At 34.2% G+C, this 27,519-nt stretch overlaps 2 protein-coding genes across 2 annotated transcripts; both read left to right on the top strand.

The window, feature by feature from the left end:
* Nucleotides 1-75: 75 nt before the first annotated feature.
* LOC100185045 (synaptogyrin-1) lies at nucleotides 76-1,682 on the top strand. The gene has a single exon (XM_002128856.5). The coding sequence runs from the start codon at nucleotides 166-168 to the stop codon at nucleotides 841-843; it is 678 nt and encodes a 225-aa protein (XP_002128892.1). The 5' UTR covers nucleotides 76-165; the 3' UTR covers nucleotides 844-1,682.
* LOC100183480 (WD repeat-containing protein 90) lies at nucleotides 1,654-21,240 on the top strand. The gene is made up of 29 exons (XM_026833938.1): nucleotides 1,654-1,741; nucleotides 2,149-2,277; nucleotides 2,714-2,805; nucleotides 3,176-3,323; nucleotides 4,170-4,293; nucleotides 4,781-4,967; nucleotides 5,228-5,413; nucleotides 5,873-6,021; nucleotides 6,668-6,834; nucleotides 8,854-9,055; nucleotides 9,454-9,620; nucleotides 10,115-10,283; nucleotides 10,902-11,001; nucleotides 11,479-11,653; nucleotides 12,036-12,200; nucleotides 12,560-12,709; nucleotides 13,160-13,259; nucleotides 13,569-13,728; nucleotides 14,116-14,272; nucleotides 14,594-14,724; nucleotides 15,099-15,220; nucleotides 15,745-15,885; nucleotides 16,340-16,451; nucleotides 16,965-17,184; nucleotides 17,563-18,222; nucleotides 18,714-18,882; nucleotides 19,786-19,925; nucleotides 20,689-20,806; nucleotides 21,100-21,240. Exons 1-25 carry the CDS (start codon nucleotides 1,711-1,713, stop codon nucleotides 17,766-17,768), a joined length of 3,690 nt encoding a protein of 1,229 aa, XP_026689739.1. The 5' UTR covers nucleotides 1,654-1,710; the 3' UTR covers nucleotides 17,769-18,222; nucleotides 18,714-18,882; nucleotides 19,786-19,925; nucleotides 20,689-20,806; nucleotides 21,100-21,240.
* The last annotated feature ends 6,279 nt before the right edge of the window (nucleotides 21,241-27,519 follow it).

The raw sequence follows: 27,519 nt of genomic DNA, 5'->3' as shown, positions 1-27,519 counted from the left end.
AATAAAGTGTTATAAATACGTTACACGAATGTTACTACTATACCGGCCATTATACCGTTGGATTATGACTTTATACAAAATATGTTTGTGTTTTCAGTTGAGGCAACTATACCTGTACACTGTACTAAAACTGCCATTTTATTAATTTAATAATCTTAACTTGCCATGGATCAAGGCGGAGCTTACGGTGCAAGAAAGTCTGGGGAACCTTTCAATTTGATAGAGTTCGTGAAACAACCAAAGACAATTTTACGTTTATTGAGTTGGGTATTCTCCATCATTGTGTTTGGGTGCATTGTATCGGAAGGGTATGACAAAAACGAAAGCTGCATTTTTGGGGACGATCCAAATGCATGTCATTATGGAGTAGCTATTGGCGTGCTTGCATTCATCATTTCCACTGTGTTTTTCGCTGCTGACCTTGTTTTTCCAAGTATCAGCAGTGCTGAGAAGAGAAAAAAGGTGGTAATGGCCGACGTCTTCTTTTCTGGGTCATGGGCTTTCCTTTATTTTGTCGGATTCTGCTACCTTACCAACTCATGGGCAAGGAGGAACCCAGTAGACCCTGCCAGTGCCGATTATGGGGCGGGTAATGCTCAAGCAGCAATTGCGTTCTCATTCTTTTCCATTATCACCTGGGCTGGGCTGACCTACTTCGCAGTACAAGCTTACAGACAAGGCTCTATCTCAGCCTTTGCACCTTCCTATTCAGACCCAGGTATTGAAAGCACAGCACCTTACACCTCCTTCCCTGGAGCAGCAGAAATGTCATCGCCAGGTTACCAACAAGGACCATTCAAACAAGAAGCAGAACCATCTGGCTACCAACCACCCACATATTAACATTGGAAATTCTTATAATAAATGTATATACGGCAAATAGAAATCAGACCAAACTGTAATAAACATATAGTGTAGTTAAGTTGTACTGTTCTTAATTCATTTTCCTGCCACAGCAGGCATTAATATTCTCTGCAAAAAAAATAATTACAAAGTTTGAAAAGACGATAGGTATATACATATATACATATATATATATACAAATTGTTTTACCTCAGCTGAAGTAACATCAAAAACAATATTAAAGTCATTGCATATGGATGGTGTTATGCTTCAGTTGCTGTAGTATATTGTATCCAATTAAAACCGAACCAGTTTTAAATAATTCACCGGAAATGTAATGAAATACATGTCAATACCTGAATCTTTTAGCAATATATGGTTGGTGTGTTATTGCTTATGTTGTTTTTTGTTTTATACACCATGGTTAAATATATAATGCACACAAAATCTTCTGCATTAGTTTTGAATGTGTGAAACATGGGGTTATATTCCATGAAAGTAAGGTCCTTGTCAAGAACCTGGGATTTAGGCCAGAAATGGCCCATTATAAAACCTAGTAATTGGTAGTCACATCTTTTTTGGTCATTTCTACATCTGACCAACTACATATGTAAGGTGTGCATTACAATGCATAAGTAATTGGGGGTTTAAATATTCTTACAAAAGGTAAATTTCTCCTGAAATTTTAAACACAATCAACATGTTATTGTGATACACGTTGTGCAGTACGTTCTGGCTTTTTATAAATTTTACATGTCGTAGTTTTATTTTGTGTCCATTGTTGAAGTGTGTTGTTCACCTTGTATGCAACATGTACATTGTAATACTATTCGGCGCAGGTGGTATTATTAAGTGGTTAAGCTGAAAATGAATGGGCCACAGAATCCAAACCGATTATGTAAGTTCATTTTCATAAATTTAATAAACAGACCAAAATCTCTGTTATTATACTTCTATGTCTTTAATTTTATTGTAAAAGTTGAGGTAGGAATTCAAACAAATGTATGATAAGAAATGTTTTACAAAAATTTTAAACCTAAATACCTGCAAAATTACAGAATTAAAGCAGCTGTTTTCTTACAAATTGCAATATATCAAAATTATTTTATAAAAAGAACCTGTTTAGTAAATTTTAAATACCATCACTTCAGTATAGGTATAGCCTATTGAAAAATGCAAACCTGATATTTTTGCCTTGATTTTTAAAGTTGTTCATAGTTTTAAATACTTTAACGAGAAAAATGCAGTCTAAACATTAATTTTACATTGTCTGAAATCATTTGTTAATGACAATTTCTCCCACAGTGTGGCAACATCCATTCGTGAATGTTTTCAAGCAATTTAAAGTTGAAAATTGGAAGAAAGCTTCAAAAGAAGGAGATGTCACCTCAGTTATGGATAAACACCTTAAATGTACCGTCTTTAAAATACAAGGTACTGTAACATTAAATTATTATATTTGTTGTTGTTGCAAATTGCAATAAAGCCCTAAATTTCATGGTAGTAGGTACCACATACCTTGAAATTCTTTTGAAACAATGGCAGCCATAAAAACTGCCCTAGGCTCAAAAACATAACCTTTAAAGTGATTGCAAATATGCACGATAGGAATACGCAAATATGTTGGGCTACTGTATTAAAAAAGTTCTAAGGATTTTTAGGCATCTGTAGCTTAGAGCTGCTCTTTTTTATTGAACCTGCATTTATAACTAAATATCAAGAGTGTTATACAGCCATCTTCATCAATACTTAAATATGAATAATATCTTCCAGGTTCGCAAAAAATAATCACCCACAAACGTAACCAGGCACATGTATATAAAACTAAACAACTCTGTTAAAATAGATTAAATAAGTTACATTTATTCAGGTTCTATACCAGCAGGAAATTTTATCCAACTTCCAAGAACGAGCACCCAATCATTGGGTCTTACTGGACGATTCCTGTATTTCATGTTCAAGGTAATGTTTTGATTTCGGACCAATCTTTTCTGCATTTTAATATACTGCAAGAGGAATATATAAATCTTTTTAATTAATGTAGCCTATTTTTTTTGTGTTAGTTTTTTTATATTTTACCTGCTTAAGTATATATATATATATATAGCTGTTTTTTAAATATTTTTTTTATATTGAGTAATGACACCCTTGGCACCACTAATGTCACGCAGTTGATTTAAAAAAGCAAAAGAAGTAATAAAACCAATGTTTTTTTGCATAAAACTAATTTTTCTTCAGTGTCCTCCATCCATTATTACACGTCCAGAACCTCAAAATTTTACCAAAACTACATAGTTACATTTTAGGCATCTTAAAAATATTATATTTTCAGCCACTCCCGGCCAAATATTTTGTCATCCACGTTGACACGGTGAGTGAAGATGGTTTGGTTGTGCGCATCTCGTTTTCAAATTTATTCAAGGAATTTAAATCAACGTCTACGTGGCTGCAATTTCCCTTTGCTTGTCAACCAGCTAAAGGTAACAGCAAAACCATTTCTAGTTATATCTTTCAATGCAGGTTTTCCACTTTGCAGTAAAGTTGATGTTTACTGTCAGTGTAACAGCTTAAATCTTATCTTGAAATACAATGTGACACAGTCATCTACAAAGTTACATTCGTAGTAACTCGTAAGAGGGCACGAGGAGTATGAAACAGAACACCCGTGTTATAACGACTGAGGTTTTCTATATATGCGTGAATAAAGCAAGTTACATTCATTCATTCATTTTGGTTATAATAAAAGTCTTTATAAAGCCATTTTTTATGCTTTTCCTAAACTTTGCAATGAAACTAATTAAATGCATTAGGCGAACTACATGTATTAATCTAAAATGTCATTCAATCCAATTGTAATATTCTCTAGAATTACAAATCAATGTTTTCATTCAATTAAGTACGTGTACAATTCCCTTTATTAACTACCATGGGTGAAGTATTTTATTACACCAATTGAAGTAACAGGATTGCTGCAATCTTAGACAGTTCCCTTGTGTATAGGAGGATCAATAACTCAGATAGAGCTTGTTTTTGCTAATTAAGCATTTTCTGCTGCAGTGACCTAACTAATCAGTAAACATATGGTTATTTTAAAATAGCTGTCATGCCTAAGAGTCTGTTCATATTTAAATTAATTGTTCATATTTAAATTAATTAAACTAAAATTTGAACAACTTTAAATTTTTTAAAGTACTTTTTAAAATCACAATCATGAATTGGAATAACTATGTTATTAAGAGCCACAAACACTAATTCCTTAAAAATGTTGTTCACTTTTGAACTAAATAAACTAAAATTTAAAAACTTTCAAGTTATTTTTAATACAGGTAGTGTGGAACATTGTGCTGCAGTTGGGGCAAAAACCAACTTTATGGGACCAGCTCCTGTGGCTCAAAAATGGACGACATTAGTCCTAGATCTGCATTATATATTATCTATGTATATAAACAGGTTGGTCTGTTATAACCAACTATTAAATAAAATTCAACAGTTGTTTAACCAATTAACTCTGATGTATATTTACCTAGCTGACAAATTATGATTTTTTAACTTTCCTTGTGTTAACTTTTTATATGTGTTATCAACTTATCATTTGCAATTTTTGTAAGTATAATAGGCCTATACTCCTTATTTACTCAGATTGTTCGGTGCAATCTTGGTTAGAAAGTCTCATTGCCCTATGGGTCAAATACCTTGTCATTACCTTTCAGTATTTTTTAAAATTCACATTAAAAAGTAAGCATTGCTGTGGCTTTTGGAAATAATTTCCTGAAAACTGCAGAAAATGCGTTAATGGGTTCCAGATTTTACAAACAGAATTAGAACACGGAGTTACAAATCCCTTTAAATTTATTTTTCATTGATTAGTATAAAACCCAAAGGAGTTAAAATCCTACTTTACTGCAAATCTAGTTTTAACCTAAAATTTCATCTTTAGGAAATTCTCTCATTTAAAAAACATCCGCATCTGTGCTAACGTGTTGATAAAGAATTGTTTCACGTCGGATATCTCATATGATCCTCGCATCTCCATCATCCAAGCTCGGAAGATGGGGATCACATCTGTGGATGAGAATTCTGCTCCCATGCCGAGAGAGATGAATTTCTTCGTCCCAAAAAACAAGGTGAAAAGTGAAACCTTAATAGTATTGATTTGGTTTTTGAGGTTCTGTGGCAAGGCACGTTAGTGGGTGTGGGATTTAAGGCTAGCTTATTATCCAATAAAATTAAAAATGATAAAAAACCCCCCTCCCAAAAAAAATTATGTTTAAATTTTATATATATATATATATACTAAAAACATAACAAACTCTTAAAAGTTAATGTTTTGCAACTTTTTTACAATTTTTTTTAACATACATTGTCTTGATGTAACTATCAACAGGAATGGGATGATTGTTACGACATCGTTCGTTTTCCTCTCGACTCTCCGGCTGATCCCTCTCTTCCATTTGATTCGATCCGGAGGTCAGATCTTCCTCTCTCATCAACTCAGAGGAAGATTTCATCCAGGAAGACAAAACGAAGCAACGCTGCTCCTGGAGTCATCTCAAGTCCAGAGAGAAAAGAGGTAAATGGTGGAATTAAAATTTAAAGTCAACGTCAATTACAAATTCAAAATAAAAACAACTAAATAAAAAATTTACAAAAACTGCAAAACATGATTGAATCTCAAAAAGTACAGTCTGAGCTAATGTTTTTATACACAGACTTGACGTTGAGTTCATAAAACATCACATACTCTACTTTTTGTATGCCTTCCTTGAACCAGTGCCTGAGTGTAAAACAAACATTTGGCCAAATTGGATGAAATTAGTCTTGGAACTGCAAATGCAAATGCAGTATATAATGTGTAACCTTATATGTACCCACCTTGACCCATAGATTTAGTGGCTTTTCCATTATATTTTGTTTTCAAACAAATCATCTAAAAATCTCTTCAAAACAGTCTTAAAAATCTCATAAAAATTTTAAGAGTATCAAAACCCCATTTTTTTAATTTGCTTACCTATTCATTGTTCCACAACAGACAAAGAACTATGACATCACAAAGGACACTGGATCGTACCATGATAACCTTGCTGTTGCCACCAGAGTAAGAAGAACAAGAGATAAAGTTAAAGTGGCATCTGAACTACCTACTGTTGGGCTTTCTATGCTTGAAACATCTAACACAAGGTACGGAAACATGTTTTGTAGTAAAAATAAACAATATTTAATGTCAAGATTAGAAATGTTTTTTTACTCTAGTTAAAATCAAGTCAGCAAACACTTTTAAAAAAATATAATTAAAAAATTGTAATTATTGCCATTGGCCAAGAAAGTTATTTAATTGGAACTTGTAAGCAGACAGAAGCTGTGTGACATATAACGCTTGTGTTATAATGACTGTCGTGACACCGCCGCCAAGGAAAGTTACACTCATTCATATCATGCCTGTATAATAGAACGTTGGTGGTAATTACCAAACTTAGCCTAAATATCAGGTCCTATGACATACAGCAGGTCTCGAATCACGTAGATTAGAAATGCTAAAAGTAGTTTATAGACACATATGCCAATTAATAGTAGCATTCACGAGCCTTGAACTCGTTATCTGTGATACATACTTTAGAACAAAATGGGCCGATATGTTTACGCACTTGATGTTGGGGTGATTAAACAATATATCATAGCAATCATACTAACTACAAAATTATAATACTGTAGTTTTATTCCCCACTTAATATTCCACCTACCATCAAGTATCGCATACATCTTCAACCTTATTTCATGAAATAATATCAATTCAAGGTTAGAATCTAAACTAATATTTTACTTTCAGCTGTTCTGACCCCAACATAACCATGGTTGAATCTGCAAAAGGAGACATCCATGTTTTTGCCGATAAACCGGACATAGTTGTTCACAGACATTATTCAAGCTCCACTGGCAAACCTAGTGTGGCATCTACCGATTTAAAGTTGATGAAAACAACATTTGAAGGCAAAGGTAGGAAACTAAGGGCTTTTGCATTGGCGTATATGGTTGCTCTTGCTTGCATAAGAAGCAAACTTCCAAAAATAAAGGGCAGGCAGTAATAGTTAAACACACAAACCTGTGAAACAATTTTTTTCATAAACAATTTTTTTTCGTTTTTGTTTGAAAAGGGTGGTGAGTTATATTTAAAGCTTAGTGTATGGTTAGCTTGGATCAATTCTAAACCTTGAAGTAGAGGTCGACCGATATATCGGTTCACCGATATTATCGGCCGATATTTACGTTCCACCGATAATCGGTATCGGTAAAAAAGCGCCGATATTTCACCGATATATTAATAGTTCGTGCGAAGCGACGTGCGTCCTACTTGACCTTTACGTGTGTTCGTAGTTTAACGTCCACGTGCCTCGTACTTTAGCCTTCACGTGCGTGCTAGTTTAACGTCCACGTGCGTCATAGTTTGACCTTTACGTGCGTCGTATTTATGCGTGGTAGTTTGACCTTTACGTGCGTCGGAGTTTGACCTTTACGTGCGTCGTAGTTTGACCTTTACGTGCGTCGTAGTTTGACCTTTACGTGCGTCGTAGTTTGACCTTTACGTGCGTCGTAGTTTGACCTTTACGTGCGTCGTAATTTGACCTTTACGTGCGTTGGAGTTTGACCTTTACGTGCGTCGTAGTTTTGACCTTTACGTGCGTCGTAGTTTGACCTTTACGTGCGTCTAGTTTAACGTCCACGTGTGTCATAGTTTAACGTCCACGTGGGTTGTAGTTTAGCGTTCATGTGCGTCCTAGTTTCGTACAAAAGCAACACCTTCCTAAGAACATGCATGTTTCCTAAAAACATGTAGACCAACCAATTTTTCTCTATAACTTGCAATATCTTGAATACAGGCATTACTTTTGATTAAAACTGATCATTTCATATGTTTCGCTATAGTGACAAATATCGGTAAAATATCGGTATCGGTATCGGTAAAAGCTAAAAATATCGGTATCGGTATCGGTGGAAAAAAGTGATATCGGTCGGTCTCTACCTTGAAGTTATATTATTAAAAATCTAATCTCAAACATAAAATGTCTGTTTATTATAGCTTGCAATATTTACAAGAAATAAACTTAAGGTATTTTTCAAAACAGTTTCCTCCTAAACTAAATGTATCAAATGTCTTTGGGTTTTTTTATATTTTAACTTACATTTTACTATACATTCATTCACATATAGTTTTTTAAATTTTAGTCCAAAATAAATCATACTACACAGTTTTAATACTGTGGTTTTCCCCACTAAATATTCCACCAACCATCAAGTATCGTATGCATCTCCAACTTTATCATTCCATGAATAATTGATTGAGACAGCTTCTACTTTGTCTTATTAACTTTGCTGCTTTGTTAGTGGTCAGTTGTGCAACTTTGTGCATCTGTTCAACTTTATAAAAAGTAGGTTTACTGTATCTAGGGGTGCAACGAAACTTTCTTTATTTAACAAAAAAGTGCAAAATGGGGCAAAAGAATGTGTTTTTTTGTATAAACTCCAAACTTTGTGCGTGTGAGGGAAACTTGCTAAAATTAACAGTTCGTTCTAAAAAATGCGTGTGTTGTGTAAAATTGTCAAATATGGTGTTTGGATTTATAAAAATTTGTGTCAATATAAATCTAGAAGATAAAAACATATTGAGCTAAAGTCTGACTTAATGAAATGCCAAACATTACAAAATAAACAACCATTAAAAGGTGTAAGTGTTAGTGTGATTATTACAAAGATTATTACAATTAACATTTTATCAAAAATGTAAAAAAACTACCTTTTTTATATAATAATAGGAATATAAAAAATACTCATACTTTTTGGGGTAATGAGCCAATCCTGGCCTAAATCCTAGGACCCATGGCGTGCCACGCTGCAGAACCTCACCCACATAAAATACTCATTTATTTACTTACTTTTATTTTAAATAATGGAGTGGTATGTCTCTGACTCTGTGCCCCTCTTCACCCCAAAAATAACCCCTACACCTCTACTTTATAGGAAATAAATCATCTCGCCAGCAAACACTACATGACCAATCACATCGCTCCAATAAAACATTACCATTCGAACGCACCAATCAAAACACTGGTGTGTTTAATTCAACCAATCAGAGCTCATCGTTACAACCTGATCCGATTTTAAAACTTCGACGAGTGATTGGATTTGGAGGTCAAAGTTCATCCTTTATTACATCACACAGGTATATTATTAGATCACAATTCTAGTTTCGGAATTTTCAGTAAAGTTAATGGCCTAACTATTAAATTAGTAAGCAAAATTCTTCTTCTCTATTGGTGCAATAGTAACTCAACATTTAATTTATTTAAAATAATAATTTTACTTAATTTTTTAGTGGAAGGTACATTTTGTAAAACTTATTTTATGTTAAGTAAAATTTATTTAATTTATTTTAAAATTGAAATTAAATTGTTTAATTTATCAATATTACAGTTATATCTTCACTGTTAAACAAATCCCAAAATCTTCCAAAAAAATACCAAACATTCGTAAAATTTGTGTTCGACAGAAAATCTTTAATTTTGTGTTCAAAAAATATTCTCAGAAACAACAAAAAAATTGAAAATTTGTGTTCAACAGAAACATATCATTGTGGCATCCTGGGTCTAGCTTGCATGGTGGAAACGATATCATCGTATATGCGTGTAACTCGGTAGTAGTTGCCATGGAAACGGCAACAGGGCATCAGCATTTCTTCATAGGACATACTGAGAGTGTGACAGCTATTGCCTTCAATCAAATGCACGGTAATTTCTAATTTGTCTAATTTTTGGGGGGTTTTTAATCTTGTATATGAACTTATATGATAGTATTTAAAAAGTGTTTTTAGTACTTATTTAATGAAGTCATTAAATTTAGTAATTTGTCAAAAAACTATAATGTTGGTTCACACTTGGGATATAGTAGGGAGGAAAGATGGGACACCTTTCATTTTCCCTGTCCCATTTGGTAGTAAACAAAGAACATTCAAAGAAATATAAAGCCGTATTCTCACGACTCCCATAGACCGTTGTAAATTGTTTAAAAATAGATCAGGATTTGAATACCATGGCTAAAGGTGTCTCCATAGATCGTTGTTATTCGTTTAAAACCCAATCAGGATATTTGGATATTATGTGCTAAAGGTGTACTATCTTCCCCACCCTACTATATATTAAAATTTATATTTTGTTGGTGATACCTGGTTTTTCCGATATATATTATAGCTAATAACCATTGTAACCCATACGCTTATCTACAGGTGCAGCACCGTGCATATTAGCATCAGCACAATCTGGGGCCGGAGGTATAGTTCGCATATGGAGGTTCGAGTCACAGAAATGTGCGGCTGTCATAAGGAGTCAACATGCTACTAAGATGAACTTACTCAGCTTCTCAAGATCAGGAGCTATACTTGTTGGGGTGGGAAGGTGAGGTGTTTTTGTAGAACAAATATGTGTGTGTGTTTGCACTTATAACTATATAGAAAACACGTGTGTATGATTACACTTCTAATTTTAGGATTATCGGTTTTCTTGGTGTTCATCATTTTCTAGCGAAATAGTTGTTTTATATGTGTTATTTTATTAGAATGTTTAAGTGCACTTGTTTGTAATTGTTGTACTGTTGTTTTAAAGAGTATTATTAATTATATTTGACCATGTTTTAGCAGGATATTTGTTTTTTTTCTTTTAATAGCACTATTAAGTGCTGCCACCTTTAGATTATAGCATAGCTGCCCTCTTCAGAAAGGCCATTCTATTTTGAGCCTTAAAGAGAAAGGGACAGTCTATGATATATAGTAATAGTAGGGTGGGGGAGATAGGACACCTTTAGCACATAATATCCAAATATCCTGATCCTGTTTCAAACAATTAAGAACGGTCTATGGAAGTCTTGACAATACGGTTTAATAATTCTTTGAATGTTCTTTGTTTACTACCAAATGGGACGAGAAAATAGAACAAAAAGATATTCCATCTTTCCCCACCCTACTATACGGTAATATATTTTTTTTAAATTAACTTTACATCAACATTTATATACAGAGACGGCCATGGTAAAAACTTGATCATTGTTTGGGACACCAGTGGAGCGTTACGACACGGTTCAGTGACCGTCATTGCAAAAGCTCACTCAGATGTTGAGGTTTCTATGATTTCTATGTGTAGCTTATAGCTATCGTTAATTAGATGTGTGTGGTAAATAATTAGGAGGTATTGTAGTGTTATATTTATAGGTTTATTTTATTTTGTGAGTGGATGGTAAGAAAAAAATGTAGTTTTGAAACAACATTTTTAGGGAAGTACTAAACTTTTAGGGAAGTACTAAACTGAATTTTTAACTTTGAAAAAAAAAATGTTTTTTAGTCAAATTGTACTTTTTTGAAATTCTAAAAGGTTTATAATACACCTTATTTAACTTAATTCATTGCTGAAAAAAATCTAAAACAAATTGCCATTATTGTGAAAGCTAACCAAATTATTAACAACTGTGTTTTTTGTACCTTTTTAAATTGATTGTTTTTTTGCCAGAATAGCCTTATATTGCAGTAGGGGTCAAATTGCTCCCTGGCTGTTTAACATTTTTCATTTACAGACCACTATATAACATATTTCACTGCAGATTCATCGAATTGAAGTATGCCCGGTAGATGACACCCGTATGGTGTCATGTGGACGCGACAACCTTCGATTCTGGAGGGTAAGATCAAATCAACTACGCTCGTGTCCCGTTGCCGTACCAACAGATCGAAAAATCGGAGAATTTTCTGACGTAACTTTTGCTCGGGCAGGCATAAGTAAGTCTTGTTATTTGTTAATTGATTATTTTTTGCACTTTTTTGAAATAAATTGCTTCCAGGTTCATTTTTTCAAACAACATATAGTTTACTGAAAATGTGAACCAAAATCTCCAGTGTATTGGTTTACTTTTTCAGTAGCATTGCATGTTAAAACATTTGTATTAATCCACAAAAATACTGTTTTATTTTACCAAAATGAATGCAAAATTGAATATCTGTTTCATGCCGTATTGTAGCACAATTATGACATGAATTTGAATATGCACAATTTAATTCGGTAATGTGCAAACATTGTAGTACCTTGCCCACATAAAATAGAATGCACAAAAAAAATACAAAAATCCTTATTTTTCTAATAAAATCCTTCCCTATACTCCAGTATCCTCTAAGAATTGCTCTGAACTTGTTGAAGAAGAAACCTCCGTCTTCACTTGCACTAAAGCTGGTTATATAGTAGAGGTCGACTTTCATAAAGTTACCATAACAAGCATACATAGGTTGTTCCCATCAAACAACACCTCAACTGATGATAGCACTATGATTGGTGAGTGCATCTATTGGTGTAACAAAAATTTGGGCCAGGGTAATGAACCAACTCTGGCCAAAATCTAGGTTCCATAACATGTCTCGTTTTGGGACCTCACCCATATAAAAATTGACTCCACAGAATTTTCTTGAGGGTATAAACCCCTTTGCTTAAGGGTAGAAAAAAAGAAAAAAGTAGATATAATAATTGTTGTGGCACTTAAATTTTATATTAATTTTTTACTTTTTGCTGTTATCTACACAAAATACCTATTTTTTCAATTGTTGTCTTAAAAGTTACTCAAAATGTCATTTTCGCCAGCCAATCAAATATGTTAAATAAAATTTTGGCAAGAATTCATATTTTATATTTCACAGGATTATCATTAAACACTGTAAGGTTCACTGACTCGTACGTGGCCACTGGATCTGATGACGGTTTCCTTCGTTTGTGGCCTCTTGATTTATCTTCTGCGTTTATTGAAGCTGAGCATGAGGGGTCGGTGTCAGATATTGACATTACTCCAGGTGTGTAGGTTTTTTTTTTGTAAACGTACTTTTATTTTTTGATTGGGCTGAAGAAGTAAAAATTTACTTTTATTTTTGGTAAGGATATTGACATTACTCTATGTAAAAACGTTTGTAAATTTATGCCTGTTTTTTTAAGTATTCTTGCTAAAAAAAAACTGTTTTAGATTTGTAATGCTGTAGAAACAACTAAATTACTAAATAAGAAGTGTGTAAGCAAAAAATTATCAGATGAGCTGTTAGTCTGTTACCTATATATTATGCTTATCAGCAAATTCTTTTTTTTTGGCAATGCTAGAAACACCAGTTTTGTGACAAAAAAGAAAAGCGCAACCAAAAACTCTTGTTTAATAAAGAAAAACCTCAAATAATGATTCCACTGTATCTGGCTGTAGTATGAGTCTAAATAGGATTTACATATCAGTTTAAGTAACACTTGTTCTTTAACAGATGGTGTTAAAGTACTTGCATCCACCACTGCTGGCACCATTGGTTACCTAGATGTTGCTACGAGGAAATATTCAACGTTGATGCGATCTCATACATCTGTGTAAGTTGTATTGCACAGTTAAGTTAAATATACAATATATAAATGAATGTAACTAATTTTATCCTCGCTTGGGGGGAAAACGACAGTTTTTATAACACGGGTCTTTGTATGCTGTAATTTGATTTTTTTATGAAAGGGCCAATTATAATACATAACGTGTCTAAGTGCAGGAATTTAGCCAAGTTTGGATAAAATTCTAAGTTTCAAATTTTACAATGCCCTAAGGCCTGCCCAACCCTTACACAATAGATATAATAACAGAGTGATTTTTATTAACTGTGACTCTCAAATACCTTTATGACATCACAGAATACGAGATACATGCATCGACGGTCTGCGACGAACCATATCGACATGCTCCGATGACCACACCATTCGAGTTTGGGATATCGACACGCTTCGTCAGTTTTACGATTTCGCAACAGTTGACGAAACGCCGACTGCTCTTGCCTGCCACCCGCTGCTGGAGGTGAGATTATACTGCGTGCGGACCGTGGGGTTTAGACATTTTTGGTACTATAGTGCAAAAGCTGTTAAATTTGAAAAAAAACGTTTTTTTGCAACTGTTTAAAAGTAACTATATCTCTATATCTCTATTAGATAACTTCGGTTAACAAAAGCTCATCTTTTTATCTGTATTTTCCAAATGGTTAATATTACATTGTGGCGGCCTGTCACATGTGTGTACGTCGAAGCGTACGCCAGTGCCTTTTTTATATCGTTATCTGCGGTATAAACATCACGTCTCGTGTTCATTCAGCTTCTTAGTTTACCGCTCGCAATAAAACAATATGCAACCACTTACAACACTTACATTTTGACATTAAGTCATCTTGTTGTAATTTATCGTTCCCAGATATTTGCTTGTGGGTTTGAGACGGGCACCGTCCGTGTGTTTCATGTTTCGAGCACTTCCGTTTTATCCGAACACCCTCAGGTTCACAGCGGGTCAAAGGTCGCTGCTATTGTCTTTACTGCCTCCGGTGAAAGATTGATCAGCGCGTGCGAGAAAGGTAATTTTATTTTAATTATGCTGCATTTTTTCAAACATGTTTTTCTGTTATCAGTTTTTTTCTAATTTTTTTTGGTCATTAGCCATTTTTTTGTATTGGCCAGTTTAAGTTTTTTCAATTTAAAAATCAATAAACCGTGTATGATTACCAAATTTCTTTATGACAAATACTTTATCCTGAGCAGCTGAGCTATTAACATACCATTACTATAAATTTCTTTTTTTTTTATCAATCACTTTTTGTATCAGTCAGTTATTTTTTTTTGTAGTCAGTCACTTTTTTCTTTTGTTTATAGTCTTACCGCTAAATTATTTTTTCCAGGAACGCTAGCTTTATTCGATACATCAGATATAGAGAAAGCTGGGGCACCAATGATAAGGATATTGACAAAGACAGCAGCACGTGGTGCGTATGGCCCACGTAGTATTGCTACAAGCCATGATGGAAGATGGGTAAGCAACAATGGAATTTTACAAGGGTTATAATAGGTGGTCCAGAGATTTATGTTGTTTAATTTTTATGATGCTAAATAAGTTCTTTAAGGCTGTATAAATTAATTGGTTAAGAAAAATGTTTAAGTTGTATCTTTTTTTATAAAGGTTAAATAAAGATTTTTTAAGGTAAATAAAGACTATAAATTTAATAGTTAAATAAAGACTATAAAGATTTTTTTTTATGATGAAAGGGGGCATTTAAACTTTTAGAAATTTAAGGTAAATGTTTAATAAAAATACTTTTTTCAACCTTTGAAAGATTTCAGAAGATTTAACACCAGTATAGCTTCATATAGAACTATCTGTTAATCATATATTTATATTTGCCACAGGTGGCTTACATTGGACCGAATGAGTTTACAATATCCATTGCATCATCAGCTACACTCAACCAAGTTATGAGGATTGATGTTTCAACTGGTGTCAAGTTAGACCCTGATATACTTGGCCAAAGGTGTGTGCTTTGTAAATATATCTTAATTGAAGTACTTTACCAGGCATTGAACAACTCGTTGCAAAGAGGCAAGCGCATCCGTCGCATTAAATATAACTGATGTAGTTAGTTCTATTCGCTTTTTAATAAATGAGGCCATGTTACATGTTGGGCGTAAGTCTGACAAACATCTCAGTTAAAAGGGTCAAGCATACAAAAAAGTTTTAGGAACTACAGTATCTATATAGTCCAATTCATGCTGTAAAAATGTCTTTTCCACTATACCAAATGTTAAAGGTTAAAAAATACCATTATTGGAGGCTACTGCAGCCAGAATTTTTGCTCCGATTACTGAATAGTTTAAAGTAATTTGAAACAAACCTAATTTAGCTATAAGTATTCAACAAATGCTGCAAAAATGACAAAAACAATGCCAATAAAAATAACCTTTCTTCAGCAAAACCATATACTTGCCAAACCTATATTAAAAGTCCCAAGTAATCCAATTAACCTTAACTTTTATAAATCAATAAAATTGATTCCAGATCTAAGATCGACCCTCCCCTACGTGTGCTGTTCTCCCCACCACCTGTCAATCATCTGCTGGTCGTAACCAAGGGCAACCGGCTGTTGAAACTCGATTCAAAAACTGGAAGTTTGATTTCTGTAACTGAGAATATCCACAGGTGTGTAGTGAGTGAATGTATGAATGAACGTAACTTGTTTTATCTTTGCTTGCGGGAAAATGACAGTCGATATACCAAAGGTGTTCTGTTTCATACACATTGTGTCAACTTACGAGTTACCATGTATGTTATTTTGTGGGTGTTTTAATTTTTTTTTGAAATTTAAACAAAGTAATTTTTACCAGTAGCCTGTTTTGAACCACTGTCGTTTTGCTGCTTATTCCTCTTTTTCGTTGTTTAAATTAGTTTAACAATTCAGGTATATAATTATTAAAAGAAATATACAAGCCTTAAGCAGAGGTTAATTTCTTCTTTTTAAGTTTTGACATTCTATTTTTTCTTCTTTCTTCGGTCTCTTCTTACATGAATGTTAGTTATCTAGAAAAAAATGTAGAAAAAACATATAAAACAATCCTAGATTAATCATAATTGTGTTTTCCATCATATATTCCAGAGGAAACACAAATGTAGTTTGTGTGACTGATGACTGCAGCCATCTAGTGTCAGCTGGTGATAAACTTATCAAGGTTTGGGATTATAAAATGTCAAAGGACTTGGATCACCAGGTATGAGCTATACTCATTTCTTTATAATCGATTTGTTCAACCTGTTGAATGCCTGTGATAAGGTTTAGGTTAAATTAAAAAATTCGGAATACATAAAAAAATGTTTAAAACATTTTTTCAGTAATAATAAATGGGGAAACTTTTTAAAAATATGTGGTAAATATTTCTAAAATCCTGTTTAAGTTGCTTTTATAAATGTATGTTTTCTATTGCCTAGAATGGACAATAGTAGTCTATGTGTGTAGTAACTAATAAGAATAAAGAACTAACCCAACCAAAGTAAAATTCTACATATACTTTGCATATACCTAACCCCCAAGCAGCAACTCTGCCAAAACATATATTAGTAGTGATATAGGTTAGGTAATGGAGTTAGAGGTAATAGACCAACTCTGGCATTAAATTAAAAATATCCTCTGACTCTGACATGCATAACCATAGAACCTTATGTATACAGAATAAAATAAACTACCTAATAACTAAGTATATTTATCATCAATGCTTTTTTTACAGGCGTTTATTGGTCACAGTTCACCAGTTCATCGGATTATGTTCACGCCTGATCGATTATCGTTGATTACAGCCAGCGAGGGCGCTATATTCATTTGGGACTTCTTGGGGAATTCCCATACCCCTATTGCCCCCGTAACCATGGATACGACCCATGTTATTGGGTTGGGACGAAGTGTAAAGGAGGGTTTGCTGATGTCAGCAAGAAAATCAGAAGATGAAAGTAAGTTTAAATAATGATTGTAACTTGTTTATCAGTGTGTGTGTGTGGACAGCAATGACAGTCGCTATTGCATGAGTGTTCTGTTTATGCAGACTTGCTCGGTTACGAGTTACCACGTACATAACTTTCAGGGGGCCTTTTTGGTTAATTTTTTTGTTTAAATATTTTGGGAAATTTCCTTTTCGTTTTACTTTGTACAACCCATTAGTGGCCACTTCCTTAAAGCACATTGCCGTGGGATCAAATCCAAAATGGGCACATATATGCACATTGTAAAAGTAGTTGATAATGAGTTGTAATGTCAAAATAGTTAAAACAATAGGTTGACTTTATTAATATTGTAATGTCATACTATAATTGTGGGTAAATTTCCATTAGGTGGCAGTGAAGAGGAGCCAGAGCCCCGGGAATCTCCTCCTGCCCCCACGGCCCCAACCCGGGTGAATGAATCAACATGGGTTCCCCCCGACACCCTTCGTACATCGGACTTAGATGCAAGCAACGTGTCCGAGTTTACTGTGGATGTGGATATGATGGCGGACTTGGTTGGGGGTGGGGGTCTCGTGGGGTTACTAGGGGTTTGAGGGGTTTGAATATCACTATGCCGCGTGAAACAGCAATTTGTGAAAATGGAACTATGAGTCAGGAAAAACCGACTCGTGAAAACGAAACAATGACTCGAGAAAATGGAACAATTACTCAGGAAAAAGTGACTCATAAAAACGGAATATTAAGTCAAAAAAATGAGCGGAATACAATGACTCAGCAAAATGAAGATGCGGGGATTCCATCTTCTATTGATAGGGATGCGGCTCCTACTGAGGATGAAGAAGTCGATGGAGTTCCTGTCAAGCGCGCATGGGGTAGTTTGAGATCAACATCCGGAGCTGTGGAGGAGGAGGAAGAGGTTTTGATCTCATGTGATCCTCCATCAGTAGTTTCGCATTTCGTTCCAACCACCAACTACACACAACTCGCATCTCGGACCTATACTGCCCCAAGTGGTGAAGAGGGGTTAAAGTTAAAAGCTGTGGTTGGGTAAGTTGGATTTTCAAGTTGGGGGTTTTAATTGTATTTTGGGTTTTAATTGTATTTTGGGTTAAAGGTTTAGGGTAAAGAGATTGTATTGGAACAGTGAGTCAGTTTGTATGTGTTTATATATTCTTTGCACGCTGCTGTGGATATTCGTTGCAATGCTTCATATGGATACCATTACTGGTGTGTCATTGGGCAAGACACTTAACGGAGATTGCTCCAGTCCTGTAGTCACTAACATGTTGAAGCACTCTGTTGTGTGTTGAAGTATCAAGCAAACTCCGGCCTAATTCTCCCATGAACTGGCTCACTGTATGATCTCACCTACATAAATAGAATATATAATATATTCTATGTATATTTTCTATTCTATTTACTTCGGGAATTAAATATATCTATTTAGGGTCTCTTAAACTTGATTAGCAGTCAAAGGGAAGCAAAAAAAATTAAGCCATTTTTTCTAATATTTGTCATTTTTTTCTTTATATCATCAGTTACAATGGCAACGGACGTCACAACTTATGTTGGAATCCTTACACTGGGACACTCGCTTATTCATGCGGTAACGTGGTTGTCATAGAAATCTTACAAACGTCCGAGAAACAATATTTACTTGAGCACGAGGAGGAAATTTCATGTTTGGCAATTCAACATGATGGAGAGGTGGGTTGTATGCAGTGACGACCCCCTCTTTTAAACCCCCAAAAAATTATATAATTAAAAAAAAAATTTGAACATTTTTTGATTCAAACCCCCGTTATTTTTGTCTGGCTGCACCATTGGTTGTAGGTATGGGATAGTTTATGTATAGTAGAATAGGGGAATATGGCCTTATTTTAGCACATAATATCCAAACATCCTGATCGAGTTTTAAAGAATTAACAGCGGTCTGTGGGAGTCGTGAGGATACGGTTTTATAATTCTTTTGAATGTTCTTTGTTTACTGACAAATGGGACAGGGAAATATATTGAAAAAGTGTCCTATCTTCCCCCACCTTATTATATATTAGGTATTTAACTAAAACCTTCAGAAAAATTGAGAAAACCAGGATTTTTTCACTAAAAATAGACCAGTAATATTTTTTAACCAAAATCAAAAAACTCGCTATTTTACAAAAAAATTCCAGATCGAGGTGTTTGGGAAATGGGACAACTCTTAAAAGGCTTAAATTCCAGGTCCCCTGGAATGCCGTGCATTAGAACTCGTGTATTGGTTGATTAAAAATCAGTAATATTTTTTCACTGTCAAAAAAACATATGGAAAAATTTATTATTATTTCATTGCTTAAAAAGCATATTAAAATGGTATTTTTATAACTATGCGCATGCGCATTGCCTGGAATTTACCCTTTATTTAGAGTTCCCATTGCAGTAATCTGTTTAAAATTTTCACGTGGTGATTTTTTAGTATAAAATATGAATATTTTTTAATCACCCACAAAGTAACATACATGGTAACTCGTAAGCTGACACGAGGTGTTAAACCCGTGTGATAACGACTGTCGTTTCCGTCCACGCGAGGATAAAGTAAGTTAGATTCATTTATTCACATTCATTTTTTTCCAGATCTTGGCTTCAGCATCTGGTAGCAATGGATTGGTGCAAAGTATAATATGTTTATGGGATATCAATACTGGAGTATGTAGGGCAAAATTAAAACACCATGAATATTCTGTCGTTAGTATGGCATATTCAAGGGATGACAGGTTAGTTTGGTTCAACCTTGGTAAAATTTGTTTTTGTAATTCTTAAATTTTGATTCATAACTTTTGTTAAAACTCATTTTTTTCTCAATCACTAAAAATTCATTTATTTTTACACAGAAAAACTTGTAATTTTTGTAAATTTAAAAGCTAAAATTTTTTTAATTGAACTGTGGTTGAATCTGTTTTTGTATTTCTTTTTTGTTTTATACCTTTTGTTAAAACTTGTTTTTCTCTCTCACTAAAACCAAGTTAATTAACTACTTTTATTCAGAAAAACTTACATTTTCTATATATATATATATTTAAAAACTTTAAAAACACTTTTTCTATAGATAAAGTAAAATTATACTATTGTAAAATGTGTTTTTCCATTTTTTAAATTTTTTGTTTCATAATTTTATTAAAACTTGTTTTTTTTAGTCGCTAAAAACTGATTTATTAACTAATTTTATACAGAAAAATTTACATTTTCTTTACTTTTTACAACTTTGTTCCAAGTAAAAAATAATTTGCCTATTCCTATTTTTAGTAAAATATTCCTTTTCTTAACTTTTCTGTAGGTTTTAGTTGAATACCTATAATGTATATAGCATTTAGTACTTGCGCAGGGGTAATGGGTCAAATGTGGCCTAAATCCTAGGGCCCATGGCATGCCACGGTGCGGGACCTCACCCACAAAGAAAAGAATAGTACTTGAAACTTACACAACAAATCATACAGTTATTCTTCCCATAAGAGCAACATATACATTTTACCTCAACAGGTTCCTGGTCACGGTTGGTGATTATCAGGAAAATTCACTCGCTGTATGGAGTGCATTTGATGGGGAATCCCCTCCTATGTTACTGGCTTCAACCAAAACAAACCACTCGATAAACCAGGTTCGAGCATTTATTTAGCAATCAATTAATTATTATTAATTGTTCATTTTAGTTTATATTTTTTGCGTTGTAAAATAAAACATCATTTCTAGTATGTTTTAAAGCCAATTACATAAATACAACAAGAAAAACTTAGAGGCAGAGAAAATAAAACTCTAAAACAGAATTTAAAAAAAATTAAAAATATTTAAAATGCCCGCAAAAAAACAACAAGCACGTATTTCTGCGGCAACAATATATACATGGTTTAAACATAAAAAAATTAAAATTTTTATAAAATTTATGTTTTTCAGGTAACATGGGATCCCTCCAACCCGAATGAGTTTGTCACCGTTGGCTCTTCTTCCTCTTTATTGTTCTGGATGCTGGAGGAGGTTGGGGAGCAGGTGAAGCTTCATCTGCACGAGGGTGAGGTCCCGGATGCGATCGAAAAAGATGGAAATAAAAAGAAAATTCATTTCACGGCAGCTTGTTTTAACGAGGATAGGACATTGTATGCCGGTGGGTTAAATAGTTTTGAGTTTAGTTTTTGTCCCTTTTATTCTGATGGTACAGATTTTTTGTGTTTTTATTGACAAATGTATTGCATTTTGTGTATTTTTTTTAAAAGAGAATAAATTTTGTGCACATTTTTGGGAATAATTGAGTTATCTAAATTGGCAGCCTGGAAAAAAATAACTAAATAAATATTTACAAAAAAAATGCAAACTTTGATTTAGATCTCAAAATGTACAGTCCGAAGGTGTTAAACTAAATAGAGAAAGAAAAAAATTTACACAAACTTACATACGTGATAAATTGGTAACTTGTAATAAAATGAACACCGTACAAAAAAACACAAGTACATGGTAACTTGTAATAAAAAGGTAAAAAAAATATTTTTCTCCCCAGGCACAAACATAGGTGTTGTGACAGCATGGGACACAACAACCAACGAATGTTTTCTCCATTGGAGGGCAGACTCCGCTGAGATCGTCGTCATGCAGGCCCGCGCTTGGCGTCTTTTGGTTGCGGGGGTGTCAAGGTCTGCTAGAATCTGGTCACTAGCTGGCAGTAAAGATCCAACGAACGAATCTGGAGGAATGTTTGTGCTCGAACATGAACTCTCAGTTCATGGGGAGGTCAGTGTTTCCAACTGTTTCCTCTCCTGGTGTTTTCATAGTTTACCAGTGTTTCCTGGTGTTTTTATAGTTAACCAGTGTTTCCCTAGGTTATGTTTATAATTTTTGTTATTCTTTACCAGCATTTGTTAGATGGTTTACAAGTGCTGTCTGAATTTTTAATGATTTATAAATGTTCCCTATATATGTTTTTGTGTATTTAACCAATGCTGAAACACAAACTTCATCACCAGTATTTTATACCTAACCTAACCCCTTGACCAGAAGCACTTATCTTAACTTTACATTTTATCGTTTAGTTAAAACGCTTGGGACTGTACATTTTGAGTTTCAATCAGTTTTTCAGTTGTTTTTTTTTTTGAATATTTATTTATAAATTTATTATTTAGTTAATCTGCTTCAGGTTGTACATTTTGAGATTCAATCATACTTTGCCGTTTTTTTTATTTAGTCTTAAATATTTAAATTTTTTTCAGATAATCTCTGGTTCATTCGACGAGTCGCTCGACATCGGGATTGTGGGAACCACTAGCTCCACCGTGTGGTACATGGATTGGAACGAGAGGTCGACAATCAAGCTCGTCAGCGGACATAAAGACAAGGTGAATATTTCAATTTATAATGTTAGAAATTGGAAAGGTCTATGCAACATAACGACTTAGTCGAATTTATTAAGTCGTAAGCTGTATTTTGTAGGTACCATGTTATAACTTTCAAGTTTCTAACTGTATATTATTCTATTCTATAAGGGTGAAATTCGTTCTTCTTTTATGTATATAAGGGTGAGATTCTTTATTTTATACTATAAGGGTGAGATTCTAAAGCATGATATGCCATTGGACCTGAGATTTAGATCAAAGTTGGTTCATTTCTTCAACACTCTATTCTAGAATTTTTGCAAAATTTTGAGTAAATTTTAACACTCCAAAATAACTTCTACTTTAAAGCTGCATCACTAAATTTTATTGCGTTTGCATCTGACATTAGAACAATATCATATTCTTATGAAAACTGTTTTTTCATGCACAAAATTTTAGCTACAGCTCCTTACAAAAAAAGAAATAAATTCTTTAGATTAACGGGATAAGTTTTGACAACAACGGACATTTTGCGACATGTTCCGAGGATGGGGTGGTACAACTGTGGTCGGAACATACTTTGGAAATGGCAGCACAGTTTCAAGTCAGTTTATATTTATATCATTTATTTAAAATTCAGCTTTAATAAAAGTATATAAAACACCATGTTATATCATATATTTGAAAAATTTTGTGAAAAGTTTAAGAAATCCTGTGTATACCTCATGCTCACTGTCTAACAAACCATTGTGGCCATAATTCACACCTCATGCCCACTGTCCAACAAACCATTGTGGTCGTATTTTACACCTTATGCTCACTGTCTAACAAACCATTGTGGCCGTATTTTACACCTCATGCTCACTGTCTAACAAACCAATCTAACTTTAAATTACGCATCTCATGCTCACTGTCAAGCTTAGTAAACATTCAAAACTTTTCCCCAGGTTCTCGGCCAATCATGTACCTCCGTTGTGTTCAGTCATTCAAGCGCGACACAAACTGTAGGACCACCAAATATGGTCGCAGCTGGTTATTCCGACGGAACCATCCGTGTGTTTGATATTGACAAGGTGAGGTTGCTTGTATTGAAAGTTTACCAAACAGCCTTGTAGTAAAAGTTGTGCAAAGTTACAAATAATGCTCTAAAAAAAAACAAAACCTGTTTTTCACATGGTTTTAACCTGGTTTTTTTTTTGGCGACCTATATTTTTAGCATGGTTTTTAGGTTATATTTTACCTATACTTCATAGTTTTTAAGCCATAGTTTTAACATGTCGTATCTCTTTGAAAATGACACTTCAGCCCCTATTATTAAAACACGAATAAAAGGAAATCAACAGCAAACGACAGTCATTAAACTTTTAAAGTAAAACCATTTTCTCTTTTTCAGTTAATTCTTAAACTGAAGCTTCAACCCCACCCCACTGTCGTCACTTCGTTGCAATTTTCCTCCGATAATAATACCCTGCTCTCTGGCGCCTCCGATGGTACAATTGCTGTAACATCTTTGGCCACCGGTGTTACTCTACGCGTGCTGCGTGACCACAAGGGTGCTCCGATAAATAATATTTCAGTTTCTGCTAGAGAAGTAAGAATACTAAGAATGGTGGAAATTAGTTGGTCTCGTAATTTTAGGAAATTTTTTGTTTCCCATTTCATGACTTAAAGTCTCAATGTAAAATTTAAGGAAAACAGTAAAAACGTTTGTTTAGCATCTAAACCAGCCATTTAAAAACATATATTTTAAAAACCTAATTAATTTTTAAAAACATCCTGACCCAATCAATAGACTCATTCTGTTACAATTAAGAAACCTGGTTTATTAATATACTGGACATATAGTAGGGTGGGGGAAGATGGGATACCTTTTCGTTGTATTTTCTTGTCCCATTTGGTAGTAAACAAAAAACATTCAAAAAATTGTAAAGCCATATTCTCATGACTCCTATAGACCGTTGTTAATTGTTAAAACACCATCAAGATATTTTGATATGATATGCTAAAAGTGTCCCATCTTCCCCCACCCTACTATATCAGTTTGTGGTGGAAATTTTACAAGAAAAGTTCCAATTCAGTGTGTAAACCTACTGTAGGACATCACCACTTAGAGAACCTAGAAATTTTCACCATTTTACTTTTATTTAACAAAAAAGTATTTTTGAAAAATTTAACAATACCCCCCACAGGACCACCCTGCATCTCTCTCAATGCTCGATAGCTCTCCTAGTGGTGAGAATCATTCTCCGAGGCTGAGTTTGTTCTGTAGCGCAGATCGTCGTGTATCAGTGTGGGACACTGAATGGCAGCATGATGTATGTAACATGATCGACTGGTTGACCTTTCCTGCTCCCTGCTTTGCTCCAGATGGGACCAAACTTAATCTCGATGATAAGGTAACTGTGCTTGGAACATACTTTGGTGTTCATTTGGTCGGATAATTACACAGTAATACACAATATACTGCAAACTTGAGTTGTTGTTATAAAAACTGGAATAAACATATAAACGTATGGGCTTTTATCACATTATTACTTGTATACATAAATTTAGATGCATTGTTTCAAGTTTTATTGGGTGTAGCGACCACGCTTATTTCTTTCAATTAAATCTAAATATGTTTTTAACTTTATGCCTGTTTTAACAACTGTTGTTTTGTGGCTATATCCTGTCTTTTTGTTTAAAATCTTTCTAAATCTTCGCTACCGTAATCGAAAAACAAATAAAATTTATTATTAATATATTGCTGAGATTCTGCATGTATCTAGGCATAAAATATAAAACTCATTATGCTAGTTTAATTTTTTTGGAAAATGATAATTTTGATTTTTACTTGTAGTTCCAATATTCGTAATACTTAACATACATTTTAGAACCATCATAAATTTGTCCCACCAAGTTTCTGTAAGTTTCATCCCACTGATCCGGACTTGCTTGTTTATTGTGGATATGGTTTGACTAAATCTTTACAACTCTATAGTCTGGCCAAACGGAAGGTAATGTAATTGCGAAACAGAATACTTGTTATAACGACTTGCTGTCCAGCCACGTGAGAATGAGTTACATTCATTCATAAAAAAATGGTCATTTGTGCTGTAACAATATCATACATGCATCCACAAAATAACATACTTGGTAAGTCCTAAGCTGGCACGAGGTGTATGAACACCCTTGTTATAACTATTGACGTTTTCTGGCCACGTGAGGATAAAGTATGTTACATTCACTCATTCATTTATGTTTATCCTTAAGGGTTGGCCTACTTAAGGGCTTACACATAGCTATTGCATGCGCCGGTTAAATCTGCATTATGTGTTCGTTGTATAAAGCAAATTGTAACTGAAGGATACCATGTTGAATGCTCAATAATTGATAGGTATCTGTGTTCCTTACACATGTTACTTCAACCCAGTGGTTACTTAACTTACTTTAACCTCGCATGGCCGGAAAACACAGGTGTTCATACACCTCGTGCCAGCTTACGAGTTATCAAGTATGTTAATTTGTGGGTGATTATACTAAACTAATCTGGTGAGATGGCCAACTTTGGCCTAAATCTAAAAGGCCCAATAGTGAGTGAGTCTTGCTGTAGAAGAAATTAGCATTAACCCAACACTAGTTGTATAAATATAAAGTTTCATGTGAAAACCAAGCAAAATTTCACAGGTTGTTAAGACTATTCCGCTACCAAATTGGGCTGACTGTTTTGATCTACATGGCCAGTTATGTGTGGTGGGTACCTCGTCACGGTTGGTTGAATTAGTTGACGTCACACACGGGACGTTTCAAGATTACGTCGGCCATGGTCGTGACGTCACTCAAGCTGCGTTTTCACCTTCTGGGAAGCTGCTCCTGACTGCCTCTGGCGGAGAACTATTTGTATGGGATGTTTGTGTTGGAAAAACATCCTAAAAAGCGTTTTCATTCTACAGATTTTTGTAATAGTTGTAGTTTTTTACTATTTATACCGTATTGCCTACTGTGTATTTCATATCGTTCCTAAGTTTTAGGTTTATCTCTAGATGCCAATGTAAACCACATACGCTGCTATTTAATCATAACGCGGCCCGATGTGCTTTAGTTTTTATAGTGTTTTCAATAAAACTATTTTCGTAGAAATGGTATTTTGAATTGAAAAGTTGAACAAACGCTTTTGTTGAGTGTTACAAATGGACGTTAGTTTACTGGTTGCAGGTTGGTAGTTTTAACAAGATGTTTGCAGCAGCTTCTGGTTTATAGAAGTTTAAAGCATAGATAGCTAAACATATATAGTAGGGTGGGGAAAGACGGGACACCTTTAGCACATAATATCCAAATATCCAGATCGTGTTTTAAACAATTAATGACGGTCTATGGAAGGCGTTAGGATACCGTTTAATAATTCTTTGAATGTTCATTGTTTACTACCAAGTGAAACGAAATATACGATGAAAAGTTGTTTCCCCCTCCCCTTATATGGTGGGGTGGGGGAAGACGGGACACCTGTCGTTTAGTTTCACTTTTTATTTGTTAGTAAACAAAGAACATTCAAAGAATTATAAAACCGCATCTTCACGACTTCCACAGACCGTTGTTAATTATTTAAAACACGATCAGGCTATTTGGATATTATGTGTTAAAGGTTTTCCATCTTTCCCCATTCTACTATATTTGTTCCCGCATTCGCATCAATTAATTTATGATTCTTACGACAGTAATAGAATAGTGGGTTGTGTTTTAAGTTGTTGCTTTTTATAGTATTTTTAATTAAAATGAATGTTTGTGTCTGATTTATCCTCGGGCGTGAAAATAACAGTCGTTATAACACGGATGTTCTATTTCATACAGCTCGACCTGCCCGCTTACGATTTACTTATTATGCGCGTGGCGCGGGCAACGACACTCGTTATAACTTGTTTCACGCAACTCTTGGCCGCACAAACGAGTTACCCTGTGTTTGGTTTTCGCTTTTATGTTTTTGATTGTAACTTTTGCACGTAATAATGATTGTGTAACGCGTCTCACGCATTTTCCC

Source organism: Ciona intestinalis, chromosome 3 (assembly GCF_000224145.3).
Source record: "Ciona intestinalis chromosome 3, KH, whole genome shotgun sequence".
In the NCBI taxonomy this organism is placed as follows: domain Eukaryota; kingdom Metazoa; phylum Chordata; class Ascidiacea; order Phlebobranchia; family Cionidae; genus Ciona; species Ciona intestinalis.
Note: the sequence above shows the minus strand (reverse complement) of the source record. Positions and strands in the feature narration are given on the sequence as shown.

What these genes read in the sequence shown, in the direction of transcription:
- LOC100185045 (XM_002128856.5), top strand. Translation starts at nt 166, where the DNA reads ATGGATCAAGGCGGAGCTTACGGTGCAAGAAAGTCTGGGGAACCTTTC.
- LOC100183480 (XM_026833938.1), top strand. Translation starts at nt 1,711, where the DNA reads ATGAATGGGCCACAGAATCCAAACCGATTAT. An exon ending in ATACTTGTTGGGGTGGGAAG is followed by an intron (nt 10,284 to 10,901) that starts GTGAGGTGTTTT and finishes ATTTATATACAG; the next exon opens with AGACGGCCATGGTAAAAACT. An exon ending in ATGCGATCTCATACATCTGT is followed by an intron (nt 13,260 to 13,568) that starts GTAAGTTGTATT and finishes ATGACATCACAG; the next exon opens with AATACGAGATACATGCATCG.